This window comes from Passer montanus, unplaced genomic scaffold (assembly GCF_014805655.1).
Source record: "Passer montanus isolate IOZ18808 unplaced genomic scaffold, ASM1480565v1 scaffold17, whole genome shotgun sequence".
Lineage (NCBI taxonomy): Eukaryota > Metazoa > Chordata > Aves > Passeriformes > Passeridae > Passer > Passer montanus.
Window position 1 is genome coordinate 462,938 of NW_024364270.1, and position 25,228 is coordinate 488,165.

General features: G+C 39.8%; 1 protein-coding gene across 1 annotated transcript in view; it reads left to right on the forward strand.

Moving 5' to 3' along the window:
* Positions 1-21,901, forward strand: part of RASSF3 (Ras association domain family member 3) — a 53,442-nt gene extending 31,541 nt beyond the window's left edge. Inside the window, exons 2-5 of the mRNA XM_039704058.1 lie at positions 15,577-15,684; positions 17,206-17,473; positions 18,529-18,644; positions 19,022-21,901. Coding sequence (XP_039559992.1) covers positions 15,577-15,684; positions 17,206-17,473; positions 18,529-18,644; positions 19,022-19,171 — 642 coding nt within the window. The 3' untranslated portion in view covers positions 19,172-21,901. The remainder of the gene's footprint in view (positions 1-15,576; positions 15,685-17,205; positions 17,474-18,528; positions 18,645-19,021) is intronic.
* Positions 21,902-25,228: the final 3,327 nt, after the last annotated feature.

A 25,228-nucleotide genomic window follows, 5' to 3' on the forward strand; every position in this document is an offset into this window, starting at 1 on the left:
AGTAATCTGTTTGCAAATTATTGTTGCAAATTTGACACTTGGGTGTTTGCCATATTTATCTTCTGAAAGTATTTTAGTCCCTTTAGCTAGCTTTATTTTCAGTGAAATATACTTAAACCCATGACTTAGTGGTTGTGTTCAAGTTCATAGTAAAACTTATAGCCTACACTTGCTCAGTACTTCACTTCCAAAGGACACACAATTAAAAACTCACAGATTAAACCTCATCTTAAAACTACACACGTACTCATGGCAAAATCAGAACTGTCTTGTCATTCCTGGTTTGAGTGCTGCAGTGAAAAATATAGACTTTCCCCATTATCCAGCTGCAGAGACAGTAAATTAGAGGCCTCTTAAGGGGCCAGGTGTCCCTTGGCAGCATTTTGATGTCTCTAGTTTCTAATAAACAAGCTGGATACTGGGAGTTTCTGAGTCAGTCTGGGTAGGGGAGTGTTGTGTTCTGTTATTTATAAATCTACATAAGCATTGCTGTGCTCCTTTGCCTTTCTTCTGTTAATCCTTATTTTTTAATCTTGTTCAACTGGATTTGTTCAGTGCTTTTTTACTTCAAAACTATGCAGTCACTTAAACAGCTTGAATCAAGACAGCAAATATCAGCAAGGGCTTGGACAGAAACTAAGATCATGTTCTGCAAACAGCTGTTGTGGTGGAGGGTGGCAGTAGCCCTTTCAGTGGGAGTAGTCTGTGAACTGGAGCAGTCAGATCCAGATTTGTAATGTTAGAAAAGTTAATGTGAGAATCAGTATTCTAGTGCCAGCATTCCTGATAACTTGGTATTTCAAAACATCCCATTAAATAGATGTATGGTACTTGGTGTAAACTGGAACACAAGAGTGCTGAGGTTATGGGTGCAGGGATAATGTTTGCCTATTCTGTGTAATGTTTAGCAAAGTTTTGCTAAGCCTACTGTTTACAACTGATTTGCAGAATATTCCCAGGAATGTACAGTTGCGCTGGCAAATTATCCTCTTAACCGGTAGTAGTCTGCAAAGAGATCCCAGAGGGAGCAGGAGTGTAGTTATTACCAGTCCTAATACACAGGAGCGTGTCTGATGCTCCCAGTTAATGGGCAAGTCACTGCAAAGGGCTGGCATTCCTGTGCCAGCCAGCAGGGAACCTCTCTCCACCCACCAGCTGTAGCAGTCAGTTGGTCAGATACATAGCATGTATTATTAATTTATAAAATAATGCTTCTGCCGTGAAAATTATTCTGTTACTTATTTCATTGACAGCACCTGAACTAGCTAAAACAAAGACATGACCCCCTGGTCTTTTGCCAGTTTACATGCACATGAATTCCCTTCAAAGATCAGGTTGGGTACAGGTGTTCTGGTAGGGAGGAAAAACAGATGGTGGTGGCTGGTGGTCTCCTGAGGTGTGCTAAGCAGGAGAGGAGGGGCAGTGAGGTTAGTTCTGTTGGCAAGAGTAGATTATTTCCTACCCAGCTTCATCCTTTATGTCTTGGAGCGTGGAGTTGGGGCTCTGGTGGCAGCAGGAGAACACAGTGCAGAGTCTGCACAGTGTCTGCCCTCCTGTCAGATGCAGAGGGTGCTTTGGAAAGCCTCAGCTCAGAGAAGGCTTTTTGGCTGGCCTCTGTATGCGCTGGGTTACTGCCGTATATCTATGTGGGAGGGTGGCTGGAAGCAGGTGTGCTTCATTTCTAACATAATTATGTGGCCTTGTGAAACTGCTTAGGAGTACAAAAAGCGGAGAGCATTTTCTCCTGATGTTACCAGTAACATCAAGATGTTGCTGGTTTTGATCACTCTTTCCTCAGGGTACAACTAGACTTCTCTTGACTCACTATAAGTGTGGGGTTTCCTAATCTGGTTAAACCTATAAGATGTTTGAGAGTCTTGTTAATTTTCCAATAATGTAAATTAGTTAGATGTATGAGATTGAGAAATTGCAAACAAAATATACCTTCACTGAAGCAAAACTGGAAGGTGTGGTGGCACCTCAAGTTGTATACCCCACAGCTTTATCTTTTCTTAGGATCACATACCTCCTTTGTAGTTTGTTTAGATTGCCTGTGCTCTTTTTCTGAAATGCTGGAAAGCTGTAGCTAGCTTCTTCCCAATTTGCATAATAAAAACTATTTAGTTAAAAGCATGTAGTAAGCTCCCTTTGTTCCTTGTTCCTCGTGTTTCTACACTTTGATGTTGCCATGCCATTTTTTCTGAAAAGTTACCATTCCTGCATATGTGCATATGTTAGCATCAGTGTGTGTCACTTTAGCCTATGTAAGTAACTACTTTGATTTTTGTTAAGTTTTACTAATTAATAAATGAAGAATCCTGCTGGTTTCAATAGGATTTCCTAATGAATGGTCCTAATAATCATTAGGACCATTCATTAGGAAATCCTATTGAAACCAGCTCTGCCATTTTGAGAGAACTGTCTTATACTCGGGGTGCCATGTAGGTTTTGTGTAAAAGTGATGCTTATTACCATGCTGCTGTAACTTTCAACATTCATAATGTGGGACAGAAGTGATTGGATGCTAAGTTAATGCCTCTTGAACACCCTCTGCATTGTCCTCTTGTCTGTAGTTTCCAGTTCTGCTCCTTGTCTTACAATATGGCGGTGCTGCATAGGGGAAACACTCATGTGTTCTTCCCCCCATTCCCTACCCCTTGCAACCAGGCATTACAGAATAACTTTTTATGTGAATCCACAATGTTTGTTGATTTGAAAAGTTTTTGCTATCACATTATGCAAAGGACATGCTGGTAGAAATTTGGCTGAATTTCAGTGTTCTGGCAAAATTGCCTGTACACGTTTGGAGCAGAAGAAATACCAATACTTTAATTAATTACACAGTTTGATTGAGGTAAAAGCTGGGGCCCTTCACATGTGGCATTTAGAGAGATCCTGTTAGTGGACCTGCATTATATATGCTCAGTGGAAGAGTGGATGTGAACTGACTGGTCTGATTACAGGCTAATGCTTTTGTCTGTGTCAGAGGTTCCAGATATATTCTTAATTTTTCCAGCTCTTGAAAAGACTCCCCTTTACTTTACAGTTTTAAGTGTGCATATGTATATTTGTAAGTTAAGAATTGCTCCTGTGATCATTAAATTCTAATAAGAGAAGACAGAGGTATAACTTAGCAGCTTAACAACTGTAAGTTTAAAGACATAGGCAAATGCTGTGTTCCAAGTTTGATGATGGTTTGTTTTTTGGTTTGAGCTTTTTTTAAAACTTTTATTTTGATCTCCTTTTAAAATGGTGGTGATATTTGGTGGCGTGCTTCATTTTATTGGCTAAAACCATGAGTTGTCAGTATTTTCTATTAAAGTACATTTCTGTTAACAAAATATTTCCGATGCTTTTATTAAAAGGCGGTTGTGATTTTGCGTTGCAGAATTTTTTGTTTATTTGAGGAAATTTTGATTGTACTGGTTTCAGCTTATCTGATGCTTGCCCATAAGGTGACCAATCCTTTTCAGTGTGTTCTGTCTTCTGTTTTCTCAGAGGGTGTGGTGGTACTGATTATCCTTATTACTTCTAACAAGGATTTTTTTTTTCAAATAAAAAATTCTGCTAGACTCTTTTGCTTCCACCTGAAATGCCTATCAGCTCTGGCAGATCTCATACCTTCATATGCTTTGTAATTACATTTCCTGAAGCAGAAGTCAGGCTTAAGGAAAGGTGGAGTAGCAGCAGCGCTTCCTTGTGCCTGTAACATCCTGCCCATAAAAGCAGGGAAATAGCTGTTTGGAAAGGAAAAAAGAACAACTTTTTGAACTTTCTGTTATAAAATCAACACATTCTCCCATTTGCTCCTTAAGAACAAAGCATGTAATCATTTTCCTCCTTGTCTGGTTTCCTGGTGGCCATTTTCCAGCATGGCAAAATAACTTGTGTTTGGAGCTGGGCCATAGCATCAGGTTGTAAGCAAGCCGGCCCTGTTCTCCAGTGCAGCCTAATTGCTGTTCTCCTGACCTTTCCTCAGATGGAGAGTTTGTTTATCCAGCTTTTCCTGTGGGATATTCATTAACCATGTTCTGAAGTCTTCCGTTCACACCTCCCTTGAACACCTACAGGTTGTGGCCTCGTACTCTATTGTCTCTTCACTCTGTCCTGCCAGTATTGATCTAAATAGCACTGCTATCACTCCACTCTTCTGTTGATGTTATTACAAAAAAAATGTCTGAGTGTAACAACTGTCCTGTAATTCTAAAGTGATTCACTACTACAGAATGGTCTGCCCAGATGCAGAAACTGTGAGCTGATGAGAAGGGAGCAGCATGCTCACATGAGCAGTGGAGATGTTAGTGGTGTAAACTGTCTGCTGATACATGGCACCAGGCTAGCACAGTGTTTGGGTAAGCTGGGACTTGTGCCATGAGGTGTTTATTGCACTGTAGTTCTCTCCTGCTGCAGACTTGGTTAATGCTTGTTTATATTATCTGTGGGATTTTTTTTAGCCTGTGCAAAAATAAAATGAAACCCTGGCTTTTTCTTGCTAGTTCTTCTGTTTTCAGTTTGTTTATTTTGTTCTTTTTCACCTGTAAAAAGAAGAAAACACCTTATTCATCCTATTTAAGGAAGGAGCCTCCTGGATTTGTGGAAGCAATCCACTGGCTGGTAGTGATTCTGTTACTGGATGAGGACTGTGACAGCTGACACTGGTTTCTCAGACAGTGGTACCATCTAGCAGAGAAGCAGGCATATGGCTAAAAGCAGCTGTCTTTTAAATAGTCTCATCATTGGAGGCACCTGAATTAATTTGTAAGAAATTAATGTGTTGTGTGTGTATATTGTGGAAAACAAATTCATACTGAAACTGGGCAACAAGTGTATCTTTGCAAAAAGGGTTGAAACACAATTTGGTGGCAGTTTTCAATTTTTGCAATGGTAATAGTATGGTTTGTCTTTCTTTTTAGAAAATGCAGAAATTTGTCCCTTTGTCAGTTTCACTCTGCCGGCAACAGAATTGCTTGGTAGCCTTAAATATGTGTGTGATAGCTAAAATCCAGGTGGTAGAAAAACAAGCGATTGAAACCCCTGAGAAGCAGGTTGTCATTACTATGCTGATGAGTTGATTGGTTTCCTCACCATGCAGAGATCTGAGGACCATCTTACCAGTGTGATACTGAGGTCACTAGGACCCGAGCTTTGGTGGGTGGTGGCATGGGGCTGGATGGCTGAGGTCCAGCAGCCAACTGCTTTTACCAGTTTATTCTCAGCTGGGCCATGAATGCTCTACTGCATCCCTCATCCACAAGATGAGAGGAATAACTTAAACTGGGAAGTTGCAGCAAAGTCCAAGAGTGGTCAAAGCCTTTTCTTTTCCTTCTTACTGGAACAGCAATCAAATCTAAGCTCCGAAGTCTTGACAAGTTCAAACTGGAATTCCAGTCAAATTGAATGAAGGTGGAGAAAGAAATGAAAAGTGCCTGTTTGCTGCAGCCTTGAGATAATTGCCTAAGGAGTTCTGATTTTTTTCAACATTTGACTTCTTAAGGCTGAGGATACAAAATAGAAGTAAAATCCTATCATTAAGGTCAATGTAAGTTTACACGACAGTAGTACATGGTCACCTAGTTTGCCCCATACATTTTTCATTCTTGAATTTTTGCCAGATCAATTCAAACAGTAGTAGGTAAAGCTAATGATTATAGTATGCTGGTTTAAAAATACCTTTTGGATACCATCTGATTTTTAACAAAATATGGTAATGTAGGCTGTAGCAAAGGGTACAGTCATTACAGTTTTAATTGTTAATGAAATGTGCCAAGTGATGTAAATTTTCTGGAACATGAAAGGAGAAAGTTTTTCATGCAGGCCAGGCTGCAGGCTGTGTCCTTTTGTTTGCACTGTGAAATGTCTAATTTGGATGTCTCTTTGAAGAAAGTGTTTTTTAATATTTCTGTGTAAGCTCTGTAGAGACTTAATTGCACAAATTGCATTGAAGAGGTCATGTTGGTGTAAAAATATTTCCTATGGACTTATTTCATGAAAACCTAACTTGTTTTAAAGTAGAGCCACAGTCAGTGTAGCTGTTAGATTTTGGATAGAGTTAGTTTTTAGCTCTGTTTGTTTTGCATATACGTAAAGCACCAGTTAGATAAGTTGACTGTAAATGCATGTGATGGTTTTATTGTGATAATATTCAACATACTAAAGAAGATACTTCTGCTATTTTGGCTTAGAGGTTGTGTATATTACTGAAGGTACCAGTGATTGCTTACAAGTTTGAGCATTCTCCAAATCTGCCAAGGATATTGTTACAGGCTTTTGAGGCCTTTAAAAAGTAGACTTCATTTGAAAAATAAATAGTTGTACTTCCTTAATTTTGTGGGGCTTTGAGATGCATGTGTGGTAGAGGGGGGCATTTTCCCTTCAGAAAAGTTTCAAATGTGAGATCAGCACCAGGATGATAAAGACAGTAACAGTAACTTTTTGAATTTGAAGAACTCTATGTTCTTCAAAGTACTACATCCTCCCTGTAACCTTGGCATTTCTTTGAGAAGACTGTTCATCCTTCTGAACTTTTTTTCACTGTAGTGTCCATGATAAGGGAAAACTGTCAGGGTTGTTCGAAATCTGAACAGCCAATGCGTGATATTTCCTAGGTGAGAATTGTTAGTGTACATTTTTGAGTTTTGTGTTTTTTCTTGTTTGTGTTTTTTCTCCAAACAAAAATTACTTGGATGGTGGAGCTGTTGTGATCATGTGCAGGCTCACCATTTCAGTCTAAAACCAGCCCTAAGGCTTGGCCTGGTTATGAAGGTCTTGTCTTTTCTTTGTTTTAAAAGTAATTTGGTGACACAGTCTTAGAACTACCCTACCAAATCCGGAAAGGGAATGTTGCTCTAAAAAGATAAAATGGTGTTTGACACACTTGGCAAAAGCTGGCACATCACCCAGCTTCTGCTGAAACGAGGCCCACAACTGAGCTTGCTTCAGACTGGAAGGTGCTGGCAGTAAGCACAGGGAGAAGATTATGCCTTGGCCTGGCATGGAGCTTGCTTCCCCAGGAATGGCTGGTTGGTTTCCAATGTCAGCTTTAAAGTAAAATGTAGACAGTTGCATTTGAAGACCTGGGAAGTTGCTGTTTTAAACAACCTCTTCCTACCTTCTGATGGAATGTGTTGGATTCTTGCATTGTAGAGTTGTATGCAAATACAAATATGTAATAACCCAGAGCCCTAATGTTAATTAGTTGTTTGATCTCTACTTGTATTAGTACCCTGGGCTTCAGACCATACTTAACTTTCAAGATACACTAAGTAGTTTTCAATACAATATCCTGTATAAGCTTGTTTCCTAATGGTCTTTTTAAAGCTTGATTTTGTTGTACAGGTCACAGAGGCTGGTAATCCATTTTAGTTCATTAAACACTTTATGTGCTTAAATAGCCAGCAGTTAAAACTCACACTTTCTGAAGAGGAGACCTGAAGGAAATGATTTACTGTCTGTGATACTTCTTACATCTAGTTTTACTGAAATTTGCAAAACTGAAACAGCTGTTAAATGTTACTTAAATCATGTAATATATTTCTTTAAAAACATGACATAGTCTGGAGAGGGAAAAATGTACATATCTGTGTAAAATCTGTTGTGTCTTTAGGGACAAAATCTAATGCCAAGCCTGAGTTGCTATTATTTGTACAGTTGGTTTTCACTTTAAACAGATGACTGCTTTTTTGAAACTGGGTTGCATGCCAGTAGTTAAAGTACAACCATGTAGGGTACGACAAGGCTTGTAACTAGGGGTTTTCAGAGGTGATGTCATGATGAACTTAAATGAAACTTCAGCAACAATGTTAATGTCACCAACAAATATATTCCGTTTTCTAGCTTTCCTTTCACAATGCCTGAATATGAACTGTGTTTATATTGCTTCTGTTTGAAGGAAAATAATTTGTTAAAAGGAATAAAGGAAGTTACAACTTTTGTTTTGTTTCTCTGCTATTTAAAAAACATTCCCGTTATAAACATTTGAGTGTTTACATCAGAGGGGGCAGATGGAGCCATAATATTTTACTTTGTCATTCATTGCTTTCATTAGCATGCCAAACCACATGGTGATGATACTTGGTAAAAACTGAAAATAGTCAGAAAATAACAAGTATTTATTAACTGTAATGCTTGTACCTTGTAAAATTATGATAAAATTATAAACTGTGGTGTTGCATGGGGATTTCTGTAACCACTGTGGAAGGGAGACCACATTGCATCACGGATAAAAGTAAAGATTTTTTGTAGACCTGTAGCATACAGATTTATAAACAAAGAGCATCTAAGCTTTGGTGCACCTATGTCACAAGTTCTGATACAGGTCTGGTCCCCACATCCCATTTTTTGGTTAGTTACCCTGCTGTAAAATGATTGAGAGGATGGAGCAACTACCTTAGGAAAGATTAAGGAGTTCAAGGAGAGGGGAAAAAAAGTGGGGGTGTCATTGTGGTTTACAAAATCACAAAGGTGATAGAAAAGCTGATGGTTTACCAGGTCTTGCCATGTTAGGATTAAAGGGCATTAAATGTTTTTAACAAGTTATCTTCTATCTTAATAGAAGATCAGCTTAAAGCAGATGGCAGTACCTCTTTACACCACAGTCATGAATTTGTGGAACTTGCTGCCACAGGAGGTGTAGAGACAGGCAGTGTTGGCAGGTTCAACAAGGGCTCATGTGCCTGCATAGGCACCAGGCCCATAAATGGACACCGAACAGACTCGGAAGGGAGGTGCCCTCTGAATTCCTGCTTCCACACTTGTGGATGCCAGCAGAGAGGCTGCAGAAAAGGCTCACGTGCTTGCTCGAAATAGCCTTTGTTTTTGCTGTGCTAAAGGCAGAATATCGGGCTGGATGCCCTGTACACCTGACCTGGGAGGGTGCCACTTCTCTTGCTCTGTCAGGAGGACATGTGGGCTGTTCTTGAACTCTCTCTTAATGTCAGGATAATCATTCAAACTCATGTCAGCCAAACCTGCTTAGAAAAACAAAATCTTTTCCTGAAAAAGAGACTGCTTCCTTGCCCTGTGTGCCACTGTGAGAATTGGATCTCCCTGACTGCAGAAAGCAAAAGGTATTACAGGAAGAGACAGAGATTATTCTGCCTACATCCATCCTGTCAGAAAAATTCCTCTTTCTCTGACCCAGAGAGCAACCTCATCTTGTTGGAGGATGCAAACATTTCAAGATTCAGCTATGTGATAAAGTCAATGCTTGGAGATACTTGGATATTAATGTTTCTTCTTGGCCACCCTGCCCCCAGTTGGTCTTCACACCTTTTTGGCTACTGGTGTGTCTGACTGGCTGTGACCAGGGTCCCTGCTCAGTGAGTTCTCAGGGTTTCAGATGAAGGAAGAGCACATATCTGCAGTTCACGCTTGCCCCAAGATAGAAGGAGAAATTACTGTCACTGTGAAAGCTGCTGTGCTCTCAGGAGAGTTAGGATAAAGAAGTACAGTGCTTGTTTCAGAATAGTTTAATTGCAAGGTTTCCGTTTCTTTCCTGTAAGAGTGCTGGCAGGCTGTAGGAAGGAGTATTCTTGCTTGTAGGAGTAACAACTGAGATCAGAATTCCATTTATTTTGTTTCCTGTGTGCTCTGTTGGGCTTTTTTTGTTATATGATAGCACTGCTACTTGAATCCTTTCTTTAATGCAAATGTGATGTAAGTAAAATTGCACTAGCTGTAATTTTTATGACTAAACAATACTTTTTTTTTTAACATAGATTAGACTGCATTTCTCATTTTCAAACCTTCAGTGTTTTATTTCAAAAACTATTTCTGGCCACAATTTACAGCAAGATCATGATATCTTCATTCGTCTGACTGAATCATGGTCACAGTATGTGTGGGATTAATGTGAAACATGAGAGCTGAGATAGAGACTGATGTGTCTTAGAAGATTCCTTGAGTTCCCCCAGGTCTTTGGTTCTTCAGATTTCTCATAAAAATGCTTTATGTATGTTCCTGGGATAGGTTTAACTTTTTGTCCATTATATTTTCCTCTGTCTTTCAAGCTGAAATAGTAAGAGGAGCTTGGTTTCTCATTCCTCAAGAGATGCTAGTTTGTCGAAGTTTTGTGAAAATAGCAGGTTGGATGGAAGAGAGAGACCTTCTTGTATCTCTCCATATATAGAAGGCTGCAGTAGCAGTTTGGGGAAGCCAGGCATTTGACTCAAGGCAGGGATCCTGAGGATGCAGGCTTCATGGTTTTGGAGTTTTTTTTCTTTGTTAAACTTTTTCTCAGCCTCATCCCATAGCAGCCTGTAGCTGTTGAGTTTATTAGTGCTTTATACTGCATGCAGGACTAGGGTTTGGCAGCAACCGTGAGACTTAGGCTTCCATAAAGCCCCTGATGTGATGTGATTCTTCTTTTTTGGGACCACAAGTTGATTTGCAGTTCACTTTAATTGTAATTTGTGCAGTTTTAGTTGTGTTTCTTGAGGATTCATGCTGAGCTAGTCTCATCTAGGGCTTTGCACTCAGCATAAATGTTACAAAGAGAGTGCTGCTTCTCTAAACATCTGTGCTACAATAAATGAGATGAGCATGGGGTGTGCAGGCAATAAAGAAAAAACATTTTCTGCTCTTTTTCTTGTGAGGAAGCTCAACTGTGAAGAGGCATTGCATCATGAGCTCTAATGAAAGACTAGCTAATACCCTTGGGAAAATGAAAGCACTTGCCTCATTTCCCTCTTACTGGCAGCTGTTGCTTAGGAATTCTGCTTGAGAATGACATGCTGCTTTGGTTAACCTGAGAAATGGTCTTAATACAAATGGCTGCCAGTGATGCACTGTAAGTGTTGTGAAAGACAGAAAAAATTTCTTAAAAATTAATAGCTCAGACTAGAAAATTAGTGGTTTAGACCCAAATATGTACTCTGCATGAGTTCTGATGTATTCCATTGTGTTCTTGTGACCAGTTTTTGTCTTTCCCATCTGTGCTGGTCTGAGGAAGTGGCAAGATCACATTAGCATAAGGGAGTGGAAGGAGACCAGGAGCTCTGATGAGGAAAACATTTAATTGGGCTGGGAGGAGAAATGGGTTTTGCTGTAGCAGACATTAGTGAGAATATAATTTGGTTAAGTGATGGAAAAGAACCTACCTCAGGTTCTATTCTATATATTTTATTTATTTTTTATTAAAAATAGCATGTTTGTGCATTGTTTTATAGAGAAAGTTCATTTTTTGAGCCCTAGTGCCCAGAAGTGGTATTGTTAAGCCTGGCAACATCTAGGTCTTGGCTGAAGGAAGAAGACTCAGTGTGAACTGCTCTGCTGGTTGTGCTCATACTTCACTCTGCTGCTGTGACATACACAAGGATCTGTGGTTAGGAAACTCATCACCAGGCCTGACTTCTGAAGAAGGGCAGTTTCCCAATTCCCTGCACTGTTGTGAGGTGTGTGCTGGGCGTCTTGTAGGGAGTAAGAGATGAATCAGCTGGAGATGAATCATGCTCCCCTTGTGCCTCAGCAGTGCACTGGCTTTGGGAAGCTGTGCCCAGTCTCATCTCCAAAATGCTCTTGCTCCTTTGTTTAAAGCAGCTGCCTTTGGAGCAATTGCTTTCCCTGGGCAGCTGTGGCTTCAACCATTTGGTGGCCATTTCAAAAGTGAGATGTCAGAAGCACATTGTAAAGCATGGTAGAAATGAATGAAGTACTGCTGTTGTATTGGATGACTCAAGGTCTTCAAAGTAATACATTTACCTGCTGAGATAACAAGGTGGAATTTGACCTGTAGACAGAAGCAGAGTTAGCAGGGGACAGCTTTTCTTTTAGTGGGCCCTGTTATGAAGGACCTGCTATTTCCTGTGGGAAATGAGTTTGTCTACTCTTCCTCAACCCACCTTGGTATGCTGGTCAAAGAAAACTTATTTTAACTTCTAAGGTGGCTAGCAAAGCTGTATGGCAAAATTTAGGTGCCAATGTTTACTGAGAGCAATTCAGCCCCAGGAGAGTTTGGGGGAAAAGCCAGGAAAAAAACCACCTGCATCACATCTTGTTAGCTTCTCTTTGCATGTTGGCTAAGTATAATTAGGAAAATTAAAAGACACAGGTGCCTCAAATCTGTGTATTCTGCTTAATGACACTCAGTGAGAGCAGCTGACCCAGTGAATCATGGTGGGCTGAGGTTTTCTTGTTCATAATAAACCCAGTGAGTTGTTCCTTTGTTGGCTTTCTGTTGGCAGCAGTCATGTGGGATTTACTGTCTCTGCAGTTTGTGTGACAGCAATGTGATGTTCTGTAAGTCCTGGTGTGTAGCTAGTGAGGAGCTTTTGTTTGCTTGGTTGAAGTTGTACTCTGATGAATGAGTAGTTGGAGTGTTCTGAGCTTTTTGTTTGGGTGCAGGATGGTATCACCAGATTAATTCACAAAGATCTTGGTCTTAGGTTTCCAGTGCCATCAAGTTACTTCCTCTCCTGGGACGCATCTTCACTTTTCATTGCCTGTGGTCTTGATGGAGGAGTAGGGGAAAATGATGACTGAAGTAAACAGCATTTCTGCCTATTATGTATTGTATTTTTATTGAATGATTCTGTGTCCATTTGTTCGATTTAATCCCAGTAGTCCTCTTTGTATTCAGTTGAGAAATTTGCTATGAACTACATACTGTTGAAATTAATTAAGGCCCAGGCTTCAGTTGTTTGGAAAATGAGTTAGAGGTAAATTTGTTGGCAGAACGCTCATTTTAAAAGGAGATAATCCCCACTTTTGCGTGAACACACAGATGTGTTTTTTGTGGGTTTAATTAAGCTTTGCCAAAATTGACCAGCCTTTAGTGCTAATGCAAGAAGGCAGAAATTCCTGTGGTATGTTGAAATATGGAATCATGTCTAACTCATTTGAGGGAATGACAGCTGCCCCAGTGATGCCTTGTGGCCCACAGCTCTGTAGTGGGGCTGCACCTAGGAAGGCTGACTACGAGAGCATCACCAGGGCAAGTCTGTCCCTTTCACCAGGGAAATCAGCTGGCTTGATGTGGCCCACAGCTCTGTAGTGGAGCTGCACCTAGGAAGGCTGAGAGAGCATCACCAGGGCAAGTCTGTCCCTTTCACCAGGGAAATCAGCTGGCTTGGGTGCTGGGCTTTGATGCTGTGCTTGGATTTTGCTTGTCATGCCTGCTTCCATGGTAGTCCCCAGGATTAGAGTGATCTCGTGGGGTGGTGTCTTTTCTAACCAGATCAAACTTCTGTCATTTTGGGAGAGCAGCATGAAAACTCTCCTATGTGAAAATTGGAGAAAGTTTCTTGCTGTCTATTCATACCCACCAATTCACCAAGGTTTTTTTCCTCGTCCTTTTTTTTCTTCTTAATCATACAGATAATTTCCTAGATGTCAGCCTTGTGAACTTTACCCTGTGCCGTTGCCATTAAAGGCAATAGATTCTTTGTGTCATCTACTTTGTTACTAAAAGTCATTTTTGTGGAATTAAATCTTGAGGTGCACAGAAGTTAATGTGGAGTGGTTGTTTGATTGTTTATTCTTTTTTCTTAAACAAAGGTTGATATTTCAACATAGGAAAGGTGAGTTTTTTCCTCTTTCCTAGTTAGTGTTTTTGCTTAATAATAGCAGATGTTGTGGATGACTTCAGTAATCACGGTGACAGTTCCAACAGGGTAGGTACCTACTTGAACAATCAGAAATTAATTAATAATAAGCTGAGGTGTCCAGTATTGGAATTTCAGTATCAATATTGTTAGTAGATTGGAGAGGTATGAATTCCACAATGTGCTTGTCTCTGAGGTGAGTCTTGGCTGGTATCCATGTGAAGGAGTTTGTCTGCACTTACACTGAAGGGGAATGTTGCAAGTTAAAGCTTGGATTCTTGAAATGTGCCATATAGATGTCAGATAGAGGCCTGCAGACTGTTTCCTGTCCCTTCAGGATCCACTTTTTTTCCTTTGTGCCTGTTTTGTTTGCCCCCAGATTGAACACTGTAAAGCTGAAAGAGCCTTTGGGGAGATGAAGTGGGCAGTTTAAATTAAAATGTCTTTATTATTTGGAACAGTTTGGGGCAGAGGGAAGATGGAAAACAGAAAGGCAAGAAGGCTTCATTTCTCTAGGGAGAATAGAGACTTGAATTCTGAAAATGTTCAGTAATTTGGTATTTCTAATGTAGTAGGTGGGGTCTGGCAACTGTGCAAAATGCTACACAATCTTAGAATTGTGCTTAAGGAACTAATGGCAGAGTTGTCTTTCACTGGTGTTCCTTTTTTTGCCTCAGTTTCCTGATCTTGAAATAAAGGTATGCTCTCAGTGTTATGCAGGAAATCAGTATCTGAGCCCAGATCAGAATTCAAGGCTTCTGGCTTCAAGTTCTCCATTCAGACCACACCTTTCTTTTTATAGCTATGGGAAAAAAGTCTGCTCCAGCATGTCATTTAGTGAAATGCCATGTAGGAAAAGCAAAACTAAGCCTAAAAGAGCTAAAAATATTTGATTTTAAATTAGGGGACAGAAAAAGTTCAGCAGATTCTTTCTGGCAAGTGGAACCTTACAGTGCCACAGCAGATGTGCTCATCTTTGGGGTAGTGTCTGGCAAACTGAAGTGCCTGCAAAGATGTGTGCTGAGTGGTGTCCAGTAGAGTGGGATACAGAACAGGCCACTGCAGACAGGGAAGCCCTTTCTCAGGATACACTGCACTGGAATGTGTTTGTGAGGACAGATGGAACTGTGGCTGGGATTGTCTGTAGGGTGAATGTGCTCAGGTGTTCTCTGAAAGCATCGGGGTTCTTCAGAGGTTCTTCCTTTTCTAATTAAAGCCTTAAATCATCAAAGCTGAGAGCTGAAACTGTTTCATACTATATATGGCATTTGTGCTAGTGGTAGAAACTGGAGTGTATTTATAACACTGGTTTGCTGCAGGAATACAGATTGGGAACAAATGTTTGTTTGGAAAAAATCCAGTTCCAGGGTCTTCTTTTACTGCTGCACGTGAACTCCATAGTAACCTTGTAAAAGCAACAGTTAAAAAATCTTAATAGGGCCTTCCCCATGGAAAAAAACCATGCAATTGGTGGAACATTATGTATCTGGAGAGTTCCTTCTGATGGTTTATGCAGTAGGCAGTGACCCTGTGTGTAGCATCCTGGCTGTCACATTGGAATGCAGGGATGCTGTCGTGTTGTTGGCACACACTGGGATTGTTGGGGTTACTTGCTAGGATGTGCTGCTATTTTCAGATGTACTCCTTTTTTCTTTAGAAATACCTATTTGTGCCCCAGGTAATATTTAATAAAAAATTTAAGTGTTCTTAACAGGATGGCATAGCATTGACATGAGGAAATCAAGCTATAAAATGAGCTGGGCTGTTTTGCATACTGCTGTAAAATATTTGAAGGAAAACAGTTGGCAACAAAAGGGCACAGGTGTCTTTGGGTGTGTTGATTAAAACATCACCCTTCAGTCCCAGTGTTCTGTTTCATTTGCTTAATGTGTTAATCCTTTCTGTTGCTGCACAGCTAATTACTGTTATGTTGAGCCTCTGTGCAATAATTACCATTTGGACTAAGAATGTTTGTATCCAGAATAATAAAATAATTTATTTTATTTTGTGTTTTAAAACTGATGTCTTGTTTTTGAAGGATGTTCAGAAGGAGAGAGAACCTCATGTTTATCTTAGTAAAGAAGAAGTTAAAGAGAAGATACAAAGCTATAATTCATCTGTCACTGATAAATTAAAGATGACCTTGGTAAGTTTTGCAGAGAATTCCTGTATTTTTTAATGTTGACTTGTAGCTTTGTAGTGCATTGTGAATTGTTTTATTCTCAGCATCTTACATATGAAACTCTCTGTTTAAATTATTTTCTAAGAGACTTTTCCTTAGATTGGCAAATTAAATCTCATGTCTGAAATGCTTTCTATCCCATAGCTCTTTTACATGGATCAAAAAAAGTGTTGTAAAAACAAAGTGATGTAATTTCAAATGTGTTTAAGGTAAACTGTCAGCTGACACTAAGGTGTACATTTGTCAGAATTTTCTTACAAATTCTGAAAACACTCAGATGATAAAAATGAAGGTATATTTTTCTTGTTTCTGCAGATAAATTTTTGTCAGATTTCTTTCATAAGGATGCTCAAGCAGTGATAAAATTTAAAACATGCAGTATTTATTATAGGATACTTAACTTTCAGAGTAGTCATACGGATTTTCAGCATGAAGAGACTTTCTTCCCCCAAGAAACACAGAAATTACAAACTGAAATACATAAGACTTCTCATTTCCAAGGATTGTGAACCAGGTTTAATATTCAGTTCAGTCTACTCAAGACCATACTAACAAAATTCTCATCTATCTACTTAGCAAGCTGTTATTCAGTTGTTATGCTGGCCAGATTTTGTAATACATATTCCTGTGGGTGTATATGGAAATTTTGGAATTTCATTATATCCTAAACCATGTAAGTGTGACTATGTACTAAAAAGATCTTTGTTATGTGTTTGCATGTGCATCAGGACTTACTATGCCTAAAACCAGATAGTCAAAATTTCTCTAGCTCAGTAAGGTTTGATTTGCTTTGCTATTTTGTCTTTCTAAAGCAAGTGAAATAAACAATTTCAGATGTTAGTTGGATTGGCATTTATTCTGGGGTCATGCTTAGGTTTGATTTTTTTTTAGGGGTTTTTTTTGTTCTTGGTTTTTTTGGGTTTTTTTAGGTTTTTGTTTGGGTTTTTGGAGGGTTTATTTGTTTGGGTTTGTTATTTTGTTTTCTTGTGAGTTTTTTGGTTTTTGGGTTTTGGTTGATTAGGTTTTTTTTCAATATGACTTGACCATCTAAATGCCGCAGACTAAATTGACAAAGGCAGCTAAAAACATAGGAGATAATTTCTATATTTCCACTTTAAATCTGTTGCTAAAGATGGGTGTTAGTGATCTTTTTCACTTCATAGTGCTCTCCTAAAGTGAACACTTACCTCTGGTATGTTGTACCTTTTGCTTGATGAGGTCCTAATAGACTTAGAATTCAACAGTAGTTATTAAGAAAAAATAATACTCAGTAGTTATTAATAAGAAAAATTAATATTCAGAAGGTATTCCAGAAAGAATAACTGTCTGAATTACAAAAACAATACCTTTCCTGTGAGATGTCATGTATTGCAGTGGTATTTAAGTAGTGCTCACTGGGAGCATTTTTGTGTGCCTGCTGCCCTGCTGTGTCACAGGTGGCCATTGCTGATGATTGTAACAGTTTGTGCCTTTCCTCTGCTGCAGAACGCCAACGGGGTTTACACTGGCTTCATCAAAGTGCAGATGGAGCTGTGCAGACCCATCACTGTGCAGTCCTCCCAGAGCCAGGGCAGGTATGCTCCCAGCAATCAGGAAACTGCTTTTTACTTGCCGGACGGCTGCGTGAACACCCTCCACATCAGCAGCACCAACACTGTTCGGGAAGTCATCGAGGCCTTGCTCAAGAAGTTCTTTGTGGCTGACAACCCTGCTAAGTTTGCACTTTATAAACGCTGTCACAAGGAGGATCAAGGTATAAGCTGGGCTTGTGCCATTTTGGTAGTGGAAGGGTTTGGGGAGGGAGTTGTGCTATAGTAATACTTGAAGTAAGCAAGGTGGAAGAAGTCAGATAAATGGGGGTAACAGTCTTCCTACCTTGTCTTTTTTTCCTTATGTAAAGTAGCATGGTAAGACAGTAAAAGACTGGGGGTATTTCAGGATAATTAATCCAAGACAAAGTCACCTGCTAAAACATTACACACATCTCTCATGCTTTGCAGTCCATTTTATTTTATTTTATGCCCTTATCAGGTCCTAAATTTCAGCTGGCCTGATACACTGCAGAGTTGTAAGATTAAGTGACAGGCCAGGTTTTTTAAAAGATAAGCCGTGGTGTCTGTGATGCATGAGGTACTGGCACCGGCAGACGGCTCTCGAGGTGACGACCATGGGCACACGTGTTGTGCTCACGTGTTACTGCACGTGGCTGTCCCTGGGCACTGGCTGCTGTTAGGAGTTTGTTGTATGTTGTGATGGAAATACCAGAAGATGGAAACGGGGTTTTTCAGGGAAAGGTGCATTTTGCTAGTGTTGTGTTCCTGCACTTAAAATCTGCCTTCCTTCCATGGACATTGAGAGCAGTTTCAGTAGTTTAGGTGTTTCTGGCTGTCAGGTAAGCAGAGTTGTCTTTTAGACTTTGTATGTGAAATTTTAAGTGGAGAAGGTATCAGAACAGTGATACACAGCTCTAATGTCATAAATGCTTAGACAGAGCAACAGATCTGTGTGTTGTATTTTTTTCTTGTGGGTTATTTTTCCCGCCTGCCCTGCATGTACTGTGTTGACTGGAGGCCTTTTCATTCCTGTGCAAATGCAGGGTTGCACTGTCACCATCAGTCACCTGCTCAGCTCTTCCCTAAAACTCACCGCTCAAAACCAATACGTAGGCTGATAGATAAACATTGTGTCAATTTTGGCTACACATGCATCTTTCTGAAATTTTTGTAGCATTAGCTAGCATTAGTCATTCCAGGTGTTTGAATCATTGTTGGTAAAGATGGTAACTGCTGTGGTTTCCTTCTCCTGCAGTTTATACCTGCAAGCTGTCAGACAGAGAACATCCCCTCTACCTGCGCTTGGTGGCAGGCCCCAAAACAGAAATGCTCAGTTTTGTTCTACGTGAGCATGAAACTGGAGAAGTCATGGTACGTCACACCCTCCTGGGGCAGTGTTTGTGTAACCTCATGGATGAGTGGGCTTCTGTTGGAGCTGTGCTGACCGGGCAGATCGTTTTTTGGAAGCAGACTTTTTTCCCCTGTTAATTTCCTTTGTGTCTTTTGTAAACATTTCATTTGTGGTTACATTGACCTGTTGTTACTTGCAGAAGAAAAAATTTAAACTATTTAAAAGAGTAAAATATTTTCAGATGTCCTAAGATTTGCAAGGAAGATGGCTGATACTGTTTCAGTTGGAAACTGTCTACAGTGTGTGAGGTTTTGTTTGGAAATACTGTATAGAGAAAAGATTTATGAATTTTCTGTTCATCTCATCTATTCTTTGCTCTCATTCTTTGTCTTTCCAGTGGGAAGCTTTTAGCATTCCTGAACTGCAAAACTTCTTGCGCATACTGGACAAAGAGGAAAATGACCAATTGCAGATCTTGAAGAACCGCTATGCAGCTTACAGGGGCAAACTTGAAGAAGCCCTTCGTGGGGTGCTGAAGCCTGGCTAGGGAGGGCCAAAGGACACTCAGGAAAATGTGCGCTACCAAACGTCAATAGAGCATGCCAAAGCCAACGTACAACGAGCAGCAGAGAGTAATTTTCTTCATTCAGAAGACTGTTTTGTGATGCCAGGGTAGACTTAGTTCCATAAGCCAGGTCACTTAGCATCTTGCACCCACAAGTAAGGGATTCTGCATGTTTGTACATCAGTTTGCAACCCTCTGTGTGCCTAGAGAGTTTCCCAAGTTATCTTGGTGCAAGCTGTGAAACTGTAAGCAATTTCCTAGGATGCTATGAAATAATACCTTTTTATTTCTTCTTTGCTTAATCTTTACAAGTAAGGATGTGCAAATTGATGGGTTAAAAATATTATTAAAGCCATTTGGATGAGAATTAGTTAGAGCACTATCTTAGAGATGAAATTGATTTGCACTACCTTTCTGTTTTTGAATAGTTACTGTATAATTTGTGAGAGAACTGTTTTAGGTGGAAAGCTTATGAGATCCTGTGGTTTGTACTGTGAAATGGTGGAAAGCTTTTAAGTGGTCTTTGTGAAGAAAGTAAAGAGAAGGTTGAAAAGAAGGTAAGAGTTGGGGGAGAAGAACTCTAATAGCTGACAGGAGGTTTTAAATGAAAATAGTATTTACACAGAGGAAAGTTGAAATACTAATTCTACAAGGTTAAAGTTTTAGTATGTTTTAATATTGTGAATAAGTTTTATGGTTTTTAACTGTGTAAATCCACACTGGAAAAGAAATAAAGATAATAGAAATAGTGGGAAGGAACGAGAAGCAAAAGCTAAGTAAGAATGGAAATGGAGCTGCACATACAGGTCCCTTTTGGAGAAGCTGATTCCATAAAGGCATAGTCAGGGTTTGAAAAGTGTGGCAAACCTAAAAAGCTGCTTACTTGAATTCTGAAAAGTGGTCCATGTCTCAGATAACTCTGTGAGAAATACCTGTCTAGCGAGGGTGGAGACATAAGCTATAACTACAGATGCATTTGATTTTTATTGTAAGTCAGGTCTTTCCTCTGGCCCAGTGATCCATTTTTAGGCTGGATAATCTTGAATTACCATATCTGAAAGACAGAAATAGCTTCCTCTGCTTCTTTCTTTGTTAAAAGCTCAGTCCAGCAAAGAAAGTAGAATTTCTTATTCACATTTCCAGCCCAGCAGAACGTTAACATTTATTGTCTGTTTTGGTGACTGAGCTTAGTAACTCTTGCTTTTAATAGTTCAAAAGTTTTTTTCCTTATGGTTTTTAAACTGTTAATTGAAAAACGGATTACCAAATTCTGCGGACTGCTGATTTACTTGATTTAAAAGTAGGGAAAATGTAGCAAGAAAACTTTTTACTTTAGTGTAAATATAGTTGTTGTTCTTTCAGAGTTATTTATCTAAAAAAAAAGAAAAGCATGTTCAAAAGAAACCAAAGAAGTGGGTGTGCAATAGAAGCATGGAAGCATGAGGCAGATTCGAGTGACTGATACTGTAGTCATTATCATGCCAGAAAGGAAATGAGTTATGTACTGGGGGGTGGGGAAGTGGAGGAGTGCTAAGGATTGAAGAGCAGCAGAAGTTGTGGTGGGGTTTTTTCCCCTCTGTTCTTAATGAGTTAGTTTTAAATTCCCAAGGAATTGTTAAAACTTTGGTGACATCTAATGGATACTGTGTGAAACTCCAAGATGCTTCTGTTCTTCCCCTTAATTTTATGTAATTGTGCCTTTGTTTCTTTTACTTAGTAAGATTCTTTGTAAAACTCTTCACAAGGTTTTTAGGTAAAAAGAATTTGCAAGCTTATGAGACAATCATAATGTTTTAAAGAGTTAAGAGAAATTAAGAGTAGGACTAACTATAAAATATATCTAAGGCATATCTTGTTTGTTTTTTAATTTCACATGTAACATTGTAGTGCATGTGTGAGCTAGTAACATTATCCTCAAGTGAGACACTTTATAATGGTTCAGGGAATGCTTTTGTGTTTTGTTACAATTTGTTTTTCTAGGAATGCAGCAGCGTGTTGGTGGGTATTCTGTTAACATCTTAATTTATGTTTCTGCCCATAGCTATGTAATCATTGCATAATCGCTGTCAATATTGAACCATTTGTTGCTCAGATTTAAACACTGTTTGAGTTTTAAAGTTGAGTATAAAAATATGTGAATTTTGGTTTTACTTGAACTAAACTATCAGTCTTTTTAAGTAGGCACATCTTCATTTACTTTAGCCAAAAAACCTCAATCAGTGTTGTATGCACTATGAGTCTTGATTTGGGGTGGAGGGGAAGGGGGTGGGGGACCAAAATAAACTTTTATTTTAATTTTGTCTTAGTCCACAGTTAATTATTGTAAGATGTCATGTGTGGAGTTAATTTTCTTCTTTTTTGTTCTACACACTGGCAGTTACAGCAGCTTTAATTTAAAAGAATTGGTCATGCCTGGTCAGTTTTATCTTTTTTTTTAATTTTAGCATCAAATTGAACTGTCAGAGCTTTTGTTGCAAAACTGTTTTCTTGTCATTATATGATGGTACCAGAATGACTAAATGATGAGGGAGGGGGAATGCAGGGAAACATTAAAATATATGTCTTTAAATACAAACATTTAAACTATTTATAATTTTAACAAGCTTAATTTTATTTTTGTAGGGAAGTTTTTATTCCCCTTAAAGTTATTACTGAAATGGCAAAAAAAGTGATGGTTCCATTATTAAAGCTGAAGTTGGCAATACTTGGTTACGTGATGTGTGTTTGTTTTCTCCTTCACCTGGCGATGTGTTGTGATCGTTTTGAGGCTGAGTGGATTTCCGTGTAAAGCAGCAGTGAGTCCTGGCCTTTAGCATAAGTGAGGTTTATGGGAGAGAGGGAGGGAGCAGAGCTGGGGTTGTGGGGCTCACAGAACTGACCCCTCCCTAGGGGGAGCGCAGTGGTGCTGGGTGGGACAGCCCACGGGTGAGTGGTTTCCTTTCTGTTAAAAAACACCTTGCAGTAACGAGGCCAGTACACCAAAACTGGAGGTGATAGCCCAGCCCTCTCTCCCCAGGAACTGCTTTTCACTCCTTTTTATCTTTAATGGCTTTTTAGTGGTTTTCTTTGGTAACATCCATGTTTTATTTTCTGGTTACTTACTCTGTGTTTCATGGGAGTGGTTTATTCCTCCCTGGTTTAATTGGTAGAAGGGAGCTGCTGAGCTGTTTGCTTTGGTCTCTGTGGCACTTCCCCGGGCACCATGGCCCCGCAGCAGAGGAGATGGCAGTGCCTTGAAGGCTGGTTTATGTGAGACCTCACGGTTTGGAGTGTGCAATAAGCCCATTACAACTGCGTGTGCACTTGGTGAGGCCTGCCAATGGCAAGTACTTCAGCACTCAGCCAGGGTGGGATGGATAAAAGCCTTAAAGATACTGGAGTCAGCAAAGCTGCTGACCATACGAGTCACCAGGCTCTGCCTGTGGCAGTTATCTCTTACTACCAGAAATCCAACTCAGCAAAAGAAATCTCGTGTGTTTTGCCTGGATCAGGGGCAGAATCATCCATCTGGAGACTGATGAGTTCAGTGTGGAGGCAGAGCAGGACAGCAGCACCGTCTGGAAGCAGCTGGGCCACTCCTCTCCATGGCAGGGATCAACAGATTGTCAGTCTGCTTTGTCTTCCTGCAGGCTGAATTTGTAGTGCTGAAATTTTTGAACATTTGCAACAAACCCCACCAAACTCCATTCTCTTCCTCCCCTCCTCCTGTATGTGTGTGAGTATAGAGCATTTTTTTTTCCTTCCCAGGTTCCTTCCCAATCTCCCATTGATCTAGAACCATTCAGGTACGTTTTCCTCCTTCATTTTAATGTTCAATGGCATGCTTGTGTTTGTTGGGAAGCAACTGTGCTTTCAAAACTTTTCCTACATTTTTCATCTTGCAGGAGCGTATAAATTACACTATTTAAGTTCATATGCAGGAGAAATAGTTTCTCCTACAAAACTGCAAAATAGAAACACTTTTTTTACTAAGTGAGTTTTGAGCAAAACAATGCTGACTAGAGTGCAGTATTGATACATTCCCAGAGGGAGATTTGTTAGTATACCTCAGACTAATGATAAGGAATAAAACTGTCTAGGATTATGGCAATTTTATGTTTGTATTTGTTTCAGAAAATAAATACTTATAAAAGTTTGTATACTTTTAGCTTGGGCCTGAAAGCTCCACAGAATCCTTAATTTAGTCTGAAGTACTAGTTTTAACAAACTGTTTGGAAAAAAAGTTAATACCTTGTTACTAGTATCTCTGGAATAAAATCCTATTACTTCAACTAACTTTCTAGTCCAATCTTGTCTTGTTTCTTACATCTACTTTATAATTAATTGGGTGCCATTTTGAGACTTCACCTCTTAGTTGGATCAAGTGAATAAAAAGCTGCAGATCATCTTTACAGGACAACTGAGAGGTTCAGAGTCTCTTACTCTTGATGATGAAGGCAAGTGGATGACTTCCAAATGGGTCAAGCTGTGCATCTGCTACCTCTGCTTGCACAAGAAGCAGGGACTATGTTGAGAATTCAAACCAGGTAAGAGGAGACACACTGTGATCTCCTGTTTAAAACACAGGTTTAGTGCTGTGAACTGAGGACTTACCTGTTCTGGAGGAATTATTTTCCTCTTGAGGTGTCAATGGGTAAAAGAGATTGCTGCAGTAGCCAGTATGGAGAAGGCACAACGCCCAGTTCAGAGTGGTTTGAGCCAAGCACTTCAGACACTGAGCCTGCCTGGCTGCTGGCCCTTGTTTTGTGGTATTTTTCAAGGAAATACTGCAAAGGCCAGGACATGTTTGTCTGAAAAGCACCTTCTTGTGTTCCAGAGTGTTCTTGTTTGCCCTTGTGCAAGTTGAAATTAGAAGTGTTTTCATTTGCAGCAGCGTAGGCCTGAAAGGGACCCAGCCCAACACCCAGTGCTGAGGCACCCAGTGCTAGCAAATGGCTTCTCAAGCTGTTTCCTTCCTGCTGTCCTCAAAGGTGGCTTTTTAAAATTGTCTTTTTATTGCACTTTCTGTTCTCTACCTGTCCCTCTACAACTTTTGGAAAAGGCAGTGTTCACAACTGGAATGTTGAAGGTTTTTTTAAATCCAAGGATTATTCCTGCAATTGCCAAACCTAACTTTTTATGAAGCTGTATAAAATACTAACTTGGTGCTGTCTTTCTTGCGTGCATTTTCCATATGAATAAGACAGGATATTACAGATAAGGTAGTTCTGGTTTGCCTTCACTTTACCATGAATACCAATGAGAGAAATAGAATGCAAAACTCGCTTCACTAAGAATGTAAACCTAAATATAGCATTGTGGCCTTGCACATAGCATGAGAGAAAATAGCATTACAAGTCTAAGATGTCTCTCTTTAAATACAGAATCTGGAATGTGATCAGAAATTTCAGCTGTTTCCAGCATGTCTCAGGAAGAATTAGAATGCCAGTATATTTTACGACAGCAAAGTTCAGCCTCTTGGTTTTTTTCCCAGGCAAAGTCGTATTAGAACACTGGCTCTGCAGCTCTCCCTTCAGATAAACAGGTGCTTTCTGTATGCCAGTAATCCTAGACAGTTCTTTTAATCTAGACTCGTCAGATGATACTTCCAGAATCTGCCCTCTTTGCTCCTAACATTTTTCCATCGATGTGAGTGAGCAGATGTCAGACACTTCTGTATTTTTATCTGCTCTGGTTTGTTGAAGGAGCACTCACGGTCAGAACTTGTGGTTCCTTTAGTTCTTTGTGGAACTTTTAGCAATTCTGGTGCAGTAGAGCAGCATAACTTGTACAGAGTATCTTCTAACACCTGTTAGAAGTGCCAGCACTCGTTTTTGAATGTGAACAAGGCTGAGTGAAAATGCAGGTCACATGGCAAGAACATAGTCTCTACCGTAGTTCAATCTATGTACAGAAAAGATGTATCAGAAGAACATTTCCAGGAAGATAACAGACTTTACCCTACAAGTGTGTTTTGTTGAACAGTTGGTCTGGGATTGGTGCGTGTGCATAGTGCTGCTTCAGAGCCTGGAGCAGCCCAAGGCAGGACACTTTTCTAAA